General features: G+C 42.2%; 1 protein-coding gene across 8 annotated transcripts in view; it reads left to right on the forward strand.

Moving 5' to 3' along the window:
- Positions 1-14,083, forward strand: part of trip12 (thyroid hormone receptor interactor 12) — a 63,987-nt gene that overhangs the window by 26,609 nt on the left and 23,295 nt on the right. For all 8 annotated transcript variants that reach the window (XM_017686132.2, XM_017686134.2, XM_017686136.2 and 5 more), the window contains 17 exons: positions 331-399; positions 1,213-1,378; positions 2,125-2,242; positions 3,377-3,533; positions 4,022-4,175; positions 4,391-4,619; positions 6,093-6,211; positions 6,406-6,610; positions 6,940-7,040; positions 7,196-7,370; positions 7,606-7,747; positions 7,905-8,096; positions 11,224-11,375; positions 11,586-11,743; positions 12,421-12,494; positions 13,029-13,228; positions 13,893-14,020. In XM_017686132.2, the coding sequence (XP_017541621.1) occupies positions 331-399; positions 1,213-1,378; positions 2,125-2,242; positions 3,377-3,533; positions 4,022-4,175; positions 4,391-4,619; positions 6,093-6,211; positions 6,406-6,610; positions 6,940-7,040; positions 7,196-7,370; positions 7,606-7,747; positions 7,905-8,096; positions 11,224-11,375; positions 11,586-11,743; positions 12,421-12,494; positions 13,029-13,228; positions 13,893-14,020 (2,539 nt within the window). The remainder of the gene's footprint in view (positions 1-330; positions 400-1,212; positions 1,379-2,124; positions 2,243-3,376; positions 3,534-4,021; positions 4,176-4,390; positions 4,620-6,092; positions 6,212-6,405; positions 6,611-6,939; positions 7,041-7,195; positions 7,371-7,605; positions 7,748-7,904; positions 8,097-11,223; positions 11,376-11,585; positions 11,744-12,420; positions 12,495-13,028; positions 13,229-13,892; positions 14,021-14,083) is intronic.

Consider the following 14,083-nt stretch of genomic DNA (forward strand, 5'->3'; position numbering starts at 1 on the left):
CACTCACACACACACTGGGGTGATTGTGCTTTCAATGAATCAGAGTCCGACCCGGAAGCTGACTCCTGTAACATGTTTGAGTGTGTGTGCTGGCAAAATTTCAGCTGACCCCTTTGGTCCTGGAGATCAGCTCTTCCACACACTCTCCTCTGGTAGAAGATTCAGCACTGTGAAAACCAGAACAGCTGTTCGGCTGCTTTAGCTAAAACGCTAAAACTAAAGAAGCAAACTTAAGACATTTCTTGATTGATGAACTGTTTAGGGTCAGAGGGAAAACTTTGCTTTTACTGAACTTGATATAACTGAACCTTTGCTGTTTTTCTCTTGCAGGATAAGAAGTCTGTGGAGAGCACTTGTCTCTGTTTTGCCAGGCTGGTGGACAACTTTCAGCATGAGGAGGTGAGATGAAGATTCGCAGTGTGGAAGATCAGCTTTAGTCTGTCAAAAGTTTGAAGACACCTGCACCTTCAGAGTGGTTGTACTAAAGATGATGGTTTCCTTTTTTGATGTTCAGTAGCATACCCGGTTAAATTGAGTAGATGACGAGTTCTGCACTAATGCAGTGAGATTAGTGTTTGTGTGGTGTGGAACGCAGAACCAATGGGTGGAACCAGGCATCACTGTGTGTGTATATGAAGTAAACAGACATAAGTCGCATTAAACACACCCAACACAAGAACCCGGTTCTGTTTGAGCCGAGAGACTGGAAGCTGTGTGTTACAGCCATTTCATCAAACATCAGTGTTTTGTTTTCTGAAATTCTGTTTGTCACTTGTTACTAATCGAACAAAGACTTGTTACTAATTGAACAAAAACAGCTTGCAGTCATTATCCTCCACGTCTTTCTCTGTAACTCTGAACAGTTCTCCTCACACTGCTGTTCTTCACACGTTCTCTCAGAGAACATGGAGAGAACAGTCTGTCGTTTTGCTTTTTTCCCCCCTTTCATGGCACATTGGTTCAGCTAGACAGACTACTTTAAAAATAAAAAAAAAATAAAATAGAGCAACAGGAGTTAAGGAAAATATTTTGAAAGGATGATTACTAAACAATCAGGTCATGTGGACAAATTGAAAAAAATTAAGGCTTCTCAGCTCAAATCATAAACCTGCTTGTTCAGACAGAGGCTGTTTACTGTAAACAAATTGAATTAAGCAGAACTGACTGACAGTGGTGTTCTCAGTGTGCTGATCTTTGCCCTCTGCTGTGTAGAATCTGCTGCAGCAGGTAGCATCTCGGGACCTTCTGACTAACATTCAGCAGCTGCTGGTGGTCACTCCGCCAGTGCTGAGCTCTGGAATGTTCATCATGGTGGTTCGCATGTTCTCCCTCATGTGCTCCAACTGCCCAACCCTTGCCGTCCAGCTGATGAAGCAGAGTGAGTCTTTCTCTCTCACACACACACAGACTGGCCACTTTATTAGAAACAATGTGTGCTTTCAGTGACTGGCCATGTTATTAGAAATGCCTGCCTTGTGCTTATACTCACTGACCACTTTATTGGAAACATGCTCCTTATTGCTCCTCTGTGTGGGTGTCCAGTTCTGTTACAGACTGTAGTCCATCTGTTGATATATAGTTTATCAGCCCACAATCACAGGACCTTTGTTGTCCACTCAGTGTCTATTAAATTGTGAGCGGTCAACCTCTCAAAAATATCCAGCCAAGAGCCTCTCTGTGGTCAGAAACTCCCCCATTGTTTAAGTTCCAGAGCAGGAGGTCTGAGTTCTGTTGACGGCACGCTATGCATGCTTTTGTACCCGTCTCCTGTAGCTTGCCTGTAGACCAGAGCAGCGCGTATACTCCTATACAGCAGCACTGATGGTGTTTGGATTCAGAAAATCACAAACATCTTTAATAAACACATGAAATGTTCAATGTGTTGGGTGTTTCTGTTAAAGTGGCCAGTCTTGCATGTTGTAATCACCTGCCTCACCTTGTATTTGTCAGTGTTGTCATGGCAGCTTCTTACCTGCATCTGTCAGTGTTTGCTTTATTATCCCATCATTATATCTAATGATCAATTGTTCTGTCCTTTCTGATGAATGATTATCTGGTGTTTGCTGTGAATGAACATTGAACAATGAGTATTTATAACAGGTCATTAACTGTGTGTGTGCGCAGACATTGCGGAGACTCTGCGCTTCCTGCTGTGCGGAGCGTCTAATGGAAGCTGTCAGGAGCAGATCGATCTGGTACCCAGAAGCCCGCAGGAGCTTTATGAGCTCACCTCCCTCATATGGTAACTTCCTCCTGACGTCGCGTTCTGTTCCTGTTCCATTTCTTTAATGAACACGGTTGATTTCTTCGTGTTTGATAGAGTCTAGGGGAATGTTAAGACCACTGAATTAAAGTGTGACTGCAGTAATGGGCTCCACAGTGAAGACCGCATCCCCAAATTTTAAGAATTTTAACCCTTTGAAAATAAACTTAATTCTCTGTCAGACAGAAAATGAGTGCATGATTTTACCTGGCTTATTGATTTGGGAGGATACATAATCAGTGCAGTTTAGTCTCCACTTTGGTGATTGATCAGAGCATTGTAAACCCCACCGTACTGACCCATTAGAGCCTGTTATTGGTGAAAAGGTTTAAAAGAATTGGTGTCACTTGACAGAGCCAAGAACAGCTGCTGCAGTCAAGCTGCACTAACGGCAGGATTTTAAGCTGCAGCCACTAGAAATACAGCTTGTTTTTCACACGTTTGACTCTAGGGTTGTCAGGTTTGCAGTTTTCCTATAAATTCCAGTTATTCTGAAAGGTGCATTTACTGCTCAGACAACTTTTAAAGTAATCACAGTCACGGAAAATTAAAATTAAAAATGGTGTTGAATAAATATATATATATATATATATATATATATATATATATATATATATATATATATATATATAGAGAGAGAGAGAGATCAGAGTTCTGAGTAGCCGGCAAGACAGTAAATACAACTGTACTCAGTCACCACAGCGACAATCCAGAACATAGAACTTCGTATCAGATCAGTATGCGATGTCTGCGACCTTTCAGGATTATTGATGTGTGACGAGGGTGTTTGTCTCCGTTAATTTATGTTGCGTGATGTTTGAAACCTGGACTATAAATTGGCCTTAAACATCTTTGCCGGTTTCTTACCGTGTGTCTGTGTATCTCTCTCTCTCTCTCTCTCTCTCTCTCTCTCTCTCTCTCTCTCTCTCTCTCTCTCTCTCTCTCTCTCTCTCTCTCCATCCATCCATCCATCCATCCATCCATCCATCCATCCATCCATCCCTCTCCATCTATCCATCTCTCTCTCCATCTATCTATCTCTCTATCTATCTCTCTCTCTCTATATCTATCTCTCTATCTATCTATCTATCTACCTATCTACATGTGTTGTAGTGAGCTGATGCCGTGTCTACCCAGAGAGGGGATCTTTGCAGTGGATGCAATGCTGAAGAAGGGCAGTGCCCACACTACAGAGGCTGCTGTTTGGCAGTGGAGAGATGACCGTGGTCTGTGGCATCCTTACAACCGCATTGACAGCCGCATCATCGAGGTACTGCAGCATGTTTAAACGCTGGGCTCCTCCAGAGAGAATTGGCCTCGGCCTCTAACCTGCTCTCTGATTTATACTGCAGTACATTCCATAAGACGTTATCTAGAACAGTAACTGACGCACGTTTACGTCCATCATCACGTCCTAATCCTTTCACTGCTGGTGGATCAGTGGCTAATCTGGATCTTTGTGAGGAAATAATTTAAATGACAACCCTGAATTTGAAATTTGATCTAATTTATTTCTTTAAGAAAAACAGCAGCATGAATTACAAACATGAGTGTAAACAGATTGTGACTGTTGTCTTGTTTATATTGATTCATGTTATTTTTTTTAATCAGTCTTTGACTCACTTTAATGAATGTGTATGTTTTTAACAGAGCTGTCGCCGTTAGCCTCTCCAGGCTTCATGCTAAAGTAAATGTCTAAATATCTTATTTGAGTTTGGCATCCTGATATTAGTTTTTTTTTCTCTTTTTCTGTATCAGACAGCCCATCAGAACGGTGAGGATGAGATCAGTCTGTCCACGCTGGGCCGTGTTTACACTATCGACTTTAACTCTATGCAGCAAATTAACGAGGACACTGGCACTGCCCGCGGCATCCAGAGGAAACCAAACCCGCTAGCCAATCCAAACTCTGGTGAGATGCACAGACACTGAAACGAACACTTCACTCTTGACTTAAAGGGCTCATATCCTTTATTGTTTTAAATAATAGTGTAAACATTTAAAGTTTTTAAATGTACAGTCCACAACTGAATTACTGTGACTCTGTTCATCCTGCTCATGAGGTCACAACCATGAACACACTTCCATATATTTATCCATATATTTATTTGTCTGTCTGTCTGACAGGAGGTCATCTAGAGGTGCGTGGGGAGGACGCTCGTGCTCAGCTGATGAAGGAGGACCCCGAGCTGGCGAAGTGTTTTATAAAGACGCTGTTCGGCGTGCTGTATGAAGTGTACAGCTCCTCCGCCGGACCTGCCGTCAGACACAAGTGCCTTAGAGCCATTCTCCGCATCATCTACTTCGCAGACGCTGAGCTGCTGAAGGACGTCCTGCGCAACCACGCTGTGTCCAGGTCAGTCAGTTGGAGCCGGGGTGGAATGGGGGGGTGTTTAGTTTCAGATTTAATAGAATAAAACGTTCAAGATCACTGATCACACATCATATCATGAACAGCTCCCTGCTTGTGTACCGAGAGATATGAAGTAGGCTGGGCTAGGAGCGTTGGCTTAGACAACAGAACATTAGCGTTTTACCGGTTTATGTAAAAGACTGACCGCCTTTCCGTCTGTCCGTTTCAGACCAGATGATCCTCTGTGGCTCTCTGATCCTCCATATGGCTCTAATCTAACCTGGTTACGGTAAATGCTGAGTGCTGCTATGATGCGCTGAGTGGTTGAACTGTGTTGAGAGTCGCCACAGTTTTTCTTGGCTTTCCTTTTGAATTTTGTTTTAGACCTGCACCCCCAGGTCTGAGACCCAGACTTCCTTGCACGCAGAGACTGACATCACACTCAAATGAAAGAGTAAAAGCCAGTTAATTCAGTTTTTTTCAGCAGCTGCTGTCGTTACTGGCTGACTGTGTGATGATTAATTGTTAGTCCTAAAGATCTTATTGGTGTTTTCAGGTTCCTGTGTGTAAGGCTGGACGTCACTGTGCGAGTTAAGATCCTAACAGATATCTGAAACGGAGAGCATCACAATTACATCAGTTTGTCACAGAGTTTCTTGTCTTCTCGTCATGAGGCGCTCAGACTAGGCCACACGGCAAAGGGAAAGACGCACCCGAGTTTCAGCTACTAATAAGAACTCAAACTCTCAGAATTCCTCAGATCACATGACACAGAGCTGAACTTACTGGACCTGTTTGGGCTTTTATGTGTAATAAACTGGTGATGAATCTGTGGTGAGAGCTGGAGAAATATTTCAGACTGGCTGCTGAGAGACAGAGAGAGACAGAGAGAGACAGAGAGAGACAGAGAGAGACAGAGAGAGACAGAGAGAGACAGAGAGAGACAGAGAGAGACAGAGAGAGACAGAGAGAGACAGAGAGAGACAGATGGATCAACGTTATAAACAAACATTACAATTATGATTTCAGTACTTATGTGATGTGTTTTATGTTCAGCTCCTCTGTCTCCGCTTCACTGTTCATGAGTGTCTTTTCTCATTTCTGGTCTTTACTTCTCTGATTGGTTTGAGTCACTCACGGAGCTCATCTCTGACTGTCTCTCACTGCAGGACTTGTGAACATTTTGAATCGTAATTATTAACATGTTTGGTAATATTGGAGGGTCTCTGATTCTCCTGTCACACTATAGATCATCTGACTCATCAGTTGCTTCCGATCGAGCTGCCGATCTGGAGAATTGCTTCAGACTGTGAAAATTTGTCAGAAATCATGGTTAAAATCGGGCAAGAACTTGTGTAGCGTAGAGCCAGCATCAGTGCTGTAGTGACTTCTGCACTGCGCTGGCTCTGACAGCGAGAGTCTGTAGTGAGGAGAGTGTGAACAGCGATGCTGAACGTGTGTGTGTTTTATTTACAGTCACATAGCCTCCATGCTGTCCAGTCAGGACCTGAAGATTGTAGTGGGCTCTCTGCAGATGGCAGAGATCCTCATGCAGAAGCTGCCAGACGTGTTCAGTGTCTATTTCAGACGAGAAGGTAAATGAGAACCATTTATAGTCACTTCATCAGCCTGTTTGACTGTGAGGTATGAACAGAGGCTGAAAATGATCATGTAGAAATGCATTATGATTTGTATTTTGTTTATGAATCAATGGTAAGTTATTATTGGAGCTCAGAGGAGAGTAATAAAGTACACAGGAGTTCAGGATGTGTGGACTTTGTGTGTCCAGGTGTGATGCACCAGGTGAAGAACCTGGCCGAGTCAGAGACGTTTTTCACCAGCCCCCCTAAAGCCTGCACGAGTGGGACCGCCAGCCTGTGCACCACCACCATCACCACGGCGACCACCACCACCGCTTCCAACGTCACTCCGGACCTCGGGTCCCCGAGCTTCCAGCACAGCATGGACGACTCGCTGGACCTAAGCCCTCAGGGGTACGTTCACATCAGTGCTGTGAAAAAGTATTTGCCCCACCTTAATTATTCTGTTTTTGTTCAGGTCACTTTGATGTGTAGTTAAAAATGCTGCAGCATCGCGTTTTGATGCTATTATGATGTTTATGACCAGCAATGATGTCGGGACCGTTACTGATTTAATGGCTGTGCATTTTACAGGTGTACGGTGTTAACTGTATTAATTCTCTTAGTGAATAATTAATTTGGTCACAGATAATGAACTAATTTTCAGCTCTGCTATTCAGTCTGTCTGTACTGTTTTATATATTTAACTGTATTTCAGCTCTAACAACTGCTGTGTGTTTCAGTCGTCTGAGTGATGTTCTGAAGAGGAAGCGTCTCCCTAAGAGAGGACCCCGCCGACCCAAATACTCGCCCCCCAGAGACGATGAGAAAGTGGACAATCAGGGTAATGTTTCACAGCCCTGTCCATCAGTCTGTCTGCCTTTATTTACTAATGTGTGTTTTTACATATTTTATTACCTTTTTTGAGCATATTTTGACATTTGTTCTGAAAGTAATTGTGTGAGAACATTGTTTTTTGTTTTTTTTCCCCCTCCCCAGCTAAAAGTCCCACCACTACAGCATCCCCCAAATCTTCCTTCCTGGCCAGTCTGAATCCCAAAACATGGGGCAAACTGGGAGCCCAGACCAACAGCACTAATTCAGAGCAGTCCCGCACGGCCGGCGTCAGCGGTCTCGCCCGAGCCACACCCAAAGACTCAGTCTCCAACAACAGGTACTCAGAGCTCCGACTAATCATATATCCACCTGCTTCTCGAGAGCACCTTAAAGAGATCAGTGAAAAATCACATCCCCCAGTTTCACCCTTTCAGCAGATGTGTTGGATCACGCACATGCGTTTTGTGTGTTAGGGAGGTTAGGCTTACAGTTTGCAAGCTTCTAATTTGAGGCAGTTGAACAGAAAATTCACCTGAGCTTCGCCTTTTGTGCTGTTTGTTTTGTGTTTTCAGGGATAAGATCAAGGCGTGGATAAAGGAGCAGGCCAGTAAATTTGTGGAGCGATATTTTAACTCTGAGAATGTGGACGGCAGCAACCCGGCGCTTAACGTCCTGCAGAGACTGTGTACAGCGACAGAGCAGCTCAACCTACAGGTACACCTACCATCCAGCCGCTTTGGTGTTTTATTTATTTAGTTTCTCAGATCTGATCGTTTTATTCGTTTTAAGTTGGCTGGTTCAGTCTGTATGATGTCCGTCTGTAAAAAGACGGGCTGGAAACCACGCAGCTCTGACAGTGAACTCTGTTTAGGTGGATCGTGGTGTGGAGTGTCTGATGGAGATCTGCAGCATTGTGTCCGAGTCGGACGTGTCATCGTTCGAGATCCAGCACAGCGGGCTGGTGAAGCAGCTGCTGCTCTATCTTACCTCCAACAGTGACAGAGACGTCGTCAGCAGAGACCAGAGGATCAAGAGGTTCCTGCACATCTTCTACAACTGTCCTGTGAGTCACAGCGCCACCTGGTGGACTCTGAGTGTCTGATCTAACATTTTAAAGCTCATGTCATATGAATAATAACTCAGTAACAAGTGCAGTAATAAGTGCAGATTCTGAACAGACAAGAAGGGTGTTTTAGGTCTTTCATTCAGCATTTCTAGTGTTTTAAGAAGTTGGTGAAAATATGCTTGAATAATTTTTATACTAGTTACTGAGTTTTCTGCTTCAGCATTGGACTTTTGCTATGAAGCGATATTAACTTTGAGAACCTTGTTCTGCATATCAACGTTATTCTGCTCAATATTTCAGATTTCTTTCATTTAAAGCTGCTGTTCTGATTATCTGAATAAGTCGTCTCATACGTTTATCTGCAGCAGAATTACTAATATTATTAAAATGATTTAAACTGTACTGCTCAGAGACTTAGGCTACGATCAAATTACAGTCCTCGTTGCTCAAATCCCACGTTTTACTCAGATCTGATTTCTCTGACACAACAGTTCACATTTGTTTAGGTCAGTGTCTCAAATCTGTAATTAATGTGAACAAACCGGCATCCATAAACAAGCCGCATGAGCACATCCTACTTAATATCACGTGCATCAACAGCACAAACGAACAAGCAGAATGAGCTTCGCTGAGAAGATCGTTAACTCTGATCAGCTCAAATCAAATTTATTTGTATAGCGCGTTTTACGGCGGATGTTGTCACAAAGCAGCTTTACAGAATTTCGGAAAAGAAGCTCTCAGCTTCATTATTAGAGCTGGACAAAGAAGAAAAAGGTGAGACGAGCTGCTTGCGGGTAGTCATGGGCTGGAGGTCAGGGAACTAGCCTTGTGTTCGGAAGGTTGCGGGATCGAGTGACTGAGGTGCTCTTGAGCAAAACACCTAACCCCCAACTGCTCCCTGGATAGGCCTGCCCAGCGGTCCGGGCAAGTGTGCTCACTACCCCCTAGTGTGTGTGTGTGCGCGCTTGCTAGTGTGTATCTGGTGTTTCACTTCATGGATGAGTTAAATGCGGAGGTGAAATTTCCCCGGTGTGGGTCTAATAAGGGTCACTTAATTTTTTCACTGTTTACAGGCTTTAACATCTGTTCAGTGCTGTTGCAGTAACACTGAATGAAGGTGCATGCAGTGAGTTGCGATCAGAGCATCTCATTATAGTCACACGGCCACAAATCAGATTCGTATCCCATCCAGGACCACATATGAACGTGGTTCAGGGCGGATTTGAAAAGATCAGATTTGTGTATCCACAGAACTCTGACAATATCAGATCTGAGTCACATTAGAGCAGAAACTCCGCCTGTTAATGTGAAAGCAGTCTTGCAGTGATGTAAGTAAAGCTGGCCAGTGTTTTATGAGTCTGTAATGAAGAGCAGCATGCAAAGGTTATTTATACGGTGCTTTTTACAACAGGTGTTGTCACAAAGCAGCTTTACAGAACAATCAGTATTACAGAAAGAAAATCCGGGTCCGAGCCCCCATGAGTGTCGCCAGTGCGACACTGACGAGGAAAAACTCCCTAAGGGCAGGTGGAAGAGACTTTGAGAGGAACCAAGACTCAGAAGGGGAACCCTTCCTCCTCTGGTCGACACCGGACAGCAAACAGTGTTAATATATAGTATTATAGTACAAAGTGGGAAAAACAGGTGGGGCTGTGGTTAATTAGATTAGTTTATGATTAGCAGCAGCATCTGAGGGTGAGGACTGCACAGTGCTGTAAAGCGAGAAGCTCAGTGGTCCAGAAGCTGGCGAGCAGTGGTGCCCGATCAAGGCAGAAGAGGATCAGCATCAGAGAGAACAGCATCAGATGCACAGGATGGGCAGCTAATCAACTCGTCAGAGAAAGGAAAGAAAAACACAGTTCTGTGAAGAGTGGCTGACCACAGATTACAGTGTTAACAGAGCAGCAGAGACTCTGGAAGATCTGGATCTGACAGGGAAGACTGATCACTAGTTTTTAGCCTAGACTTGGAGACAGAAGCGGTGTCTGAGTCCCGAAAATTAACAGGAAGATTATTCCAGAGCTGGGGGGTTTTGTATGAGAGGCTCTCCCACCTGATTGAGCTTTATTAATTCTAGGTACCAGTAGTGAGCAGCACCTTGTGATCTAAGTAGGCGTGATGGTTCGTAGTAGGAGAGTAGTTCACTCAGGTACTGAGGGGCGAGTCCGTTTAGAGCTTTATATTTCAAGAATAGAGCTTTATAATCAATGTGAATTTTAACTGGTAACCTGTGCAGGGTTGATAAAAGTGGGCTTATATGAGTGTCCGTCCATGTTTAACCTGCACTGCAGTCTCAGTGATAGTCATACACTCGTGCACTTCAGACTCTAATAGAGCTGCTGTTAACGATTAATGATCTGATCTGGTTCCTCTGTGGGTGAAGCAGCTTACTGAGCTGAGATCCTGAAGCTCAGTGCGCCCATACAGGCAGTAATTCTGGATAGAAATTCTGTGTTCAAGTGGAAGGTTTTGTACAGAGTCTGGTCACAAGGAGGCGCCAAATCATGTTTCTCTAAAATAGAGCAAAACAATTACAGAATGGTTTTCCACACCAATAACAGCTGATGCCAAACCAGATGAGCTTTTCAGCCCAAGAAATATAAACATTTGTTCATCAGAAATAAGTGATCAGTGAAAAAAGGCTGTAAAACATTTATTTTAGAATAAGAAATAGAACAAATGCCAGCAGCTGAAATATTTTACTTTAATCTCTAGCAGTTTTTGATGAATATCAGGTCTGTGTGGTGTTTGCTTTGTGGGTTTTATGATGAGAAAATATACTTTTATGGTATGAAAAGTCTTCCGAGGGAATCTGGAGAAACATCTGACTTCTGTTAAAAATTCACAGATGAGAATATGAAACACATTAACATGAATATTTGATTACATTAAATATTCATATTAATGTTTTACTGATTTAATCACAGCTGATTAATGTCTGAACTGAACTTATGTATTTGCTCGTTTTTTTTTTTTTTTGTATTTTAAATTTTAGATTTAATGTTAATCATTAATATTATTTTTAATTAATAATATTATTAATAATATTTCTTTGTAATTCATGGATTTTGTGTGTGTGTGTGTGTGTGTGTGTGTGTGCGCGCGTTCGTTCGTTCATGTTCAGATGCCAGGTCAGGAGCCCCTGTACCGTTTGGAGCCGACGGAGAATGGGCAGCTGCTGGCACTGGTGCACAAAATGAACAGCTGTCTGAGTCAGATGGAGCAGTTTCCCGTTAAAGTTCACGACTTTCCCAGTGGGAACGGAAACGGCAGCAGGTACCAAACACTCACTTGCTGACTCAAACTCTGCGCTGCCTCTGTTTTGCTCCAGTTAAAGCAATAGTTCAGTGAAAAACCTGATTCTTTTGTAATGGCTGTAATTTCTTGTTTGTTCTCTCTAGTTTTGTTGGTTTCAGTCTGAATGCTGTTTCAGTCTGAACGCTGTGTCCCTTTTTTGCTGCTGACTCTGCGTGTTTGTGCTTTCAGAGGTTCTCAGGCTCTGAAGTTCTTTAACACCCACCAGCTGAAGTGCCAGCTGCAGAGACACCCGGACTGCACCAACGTGAAGCAGTGGAAGGGGGGGCCTGTTAAAATCGACCCTCTGGCGCTGGTTCAGGCCATCGAGAGATACCTCGTTGTTAGAGGTGCAGAACGATGCATGTGACTCACAGAACGCACTGCAGAATTACGGATTAAAGGGGATCTACAGCCGAAAACTAGTTTAATACGTTATTCATTGTCCAGCATTTCCTTTTAGTTTAAGTTAATATCGTTCATCTTTGTTTTATGTTGGATTATAGATGTTTTTTCTATTAAATTTGTTAGTAGTAGTAGTAATATATAGTGTGTATATTATTAAGTGTGTATATATAATTTGTTGTTGTTGTTATTATTATTATTATTATTATTATTATTATTATTATTATTATTATTATTATTACTACTACTACTACTTCTTTTGGCCTTTACTTTTGGCCTTTATTTTACAGTGCTTTTTTTCAGTCCCTGTTTCTTGTATTGACTGGGCTGCGCTGTAAATAAGTGTCTCACTGCACTTAGTTAAATTAAGTTGATGAATGTATAAAATAAATACAGTAAATAGTACAATATTAAGTAAACTTAGAAATGTACTAAAGTACATTTTAGCAATATGTAGAGTTAATATGAATACGTATTTATAAATTGTGCGTGTTAGTGTTTGTGTGCTCTGATTACAGTAAAGCAGAAGAGGCTCTTATTCAGGAGGAACTGTAGTGTTTCTGTACATTAGTGTGTGAAGTGCAGCTGTCTAATCTGAAGATGTTGAACTGTGTGTTTTCAGGTTACGGTCGAGTCCGAGAGGAGGATGAAGACAGCGATGATGATGGTTCAGATGATGAAATTGATGAATCACTGGTAACTTTCATTCTTAAATCAGGGCTCAGAAAAAGATGAGAATCCTTTATTAGTCCCACAGCAGGGAAATTCATAGTATTACAGCAACAGAGTAATAGAAGTATGGCATTCAGTAATAGAAACGGGAAACGGTATAAACATTATGAACAATAAAATGTAAAGTTAAATCTCTAGACTATTTACAACAAAATAAGAATAAAAAAAAAAAACATACATTCTCAGAAAGAGTTTAGACTCTCGGGGAAAAGCATGTTAACATTTTAGCAAAATATCTCGGTAATAATGGTAAATGTGATGGAAGAAAAACAAATTACTGTTTGTGTTTACAGAATAAATAAGTGAATAAATTGAAATGTTCTAATGTTGAACCTGCACTCTTGAAGTCAGAGTTAATGATCATCAATATTGAATTTTGAATGAAATAATAAAATGTTTCACAGTAAACGTTCAGTTCTGCGTCTGTTAGATTTCTGTTTTTTGGTTTTGGGTTGTTGTGGTCAGCGTGGAACCCTTTTGACTTTTGACCTGCTGCAGGCGGCCCAGTTCCTGAATTCTGGCAGCGTGCGTCACCGTCTGCAGTTCTATATTGGAGAGCACCTGCTGCCCTACAACATGACTGTGTACCAGGCGGTACGGCAGTTCAGCCTCCAGCCAGAGGAGGAGCGGGAGAGCACAGATGACGAGGCCAATCCGCTCGGACGAGCCGGAATATGGACTAAAACGCACACTATATGGTACAGACTCACTCTCACACACCTACCTGTACATGTGTGACATTACAACCACTCAATAACAGTTCTGTGGAACTACATAAAATACAGATTATTATTATTATTATTATTATTATTATTATTATTATTAAAAATAAGCTGAATACACACAACTGCAGTAGTTGTTTATACAGTGGAGAATCTAGACAAAGTCTCATTTGCTTTTTTAGTTTTTACTATCTTAATGTCAAAAAAATCTTTGTGGTTTATTAAATATAATTGTAGTTAATTTAATTGAAACTGATAAATGTTCACTTTCCTTCAGAGTTTAAACTCTGATTCTTCAGTGTTCTTCATTTCAGCTGTTTGAAAATCCACTTTTTGACAACTTTTGTTAGCTTTTTCTGAAAATTTTCTCAAAGAGCTCAAATGAAAGTGTCTCTCTGAAAGCAGGACAGGTTTCAGAGAATTTACTCTCTCACCTAAACTTGGGAATTAGCTGTGGTTTTGGTAATTGGTGAAGTTTAAAAGGTCCTCTTCATGATTTTAGGTGAAGATGGTCTGATTGTGTGTGTGTGTTTTAAAAAAAAATAAATTAAAAAAATCCTGTGATACTGTTAAACACCCAGACGCCTTTTCTCTACCGATCTGTGCGTGTGAATGCGTGCGTGTGCGCACGCGTGTGTAGGTATAAGCCGGTGAGGGAGGATGAGGACGGCTGTAAAGACGCTGTTGGAGGGAAAAGGGGTCGAGCACAAACAGCTCCCACCAAAACATCCCCACGCAACGCTAAGAAACAGGATGAGCTGTGGCATGGTACACACACTCTCGCATGTTCACCCTCACACTCTCACACGCACACACTCTGGCACACGCACA

This window comes from Pygocentrus nattereri, chromosome 7, assembly GCF_015220715.1.
Source record: "Pygocentrus nattereri isolate fPygNat1 chromosome 7, fPygNat1.pri, whole genome shotgun sequence".
NCBI classification, from domain to species: Eukaryota; Metazoa; Chordata; class Actinopteri; order Characiformes; family Serrasalmidae; genus Pygocentrus; species Pygocentrus nattereri.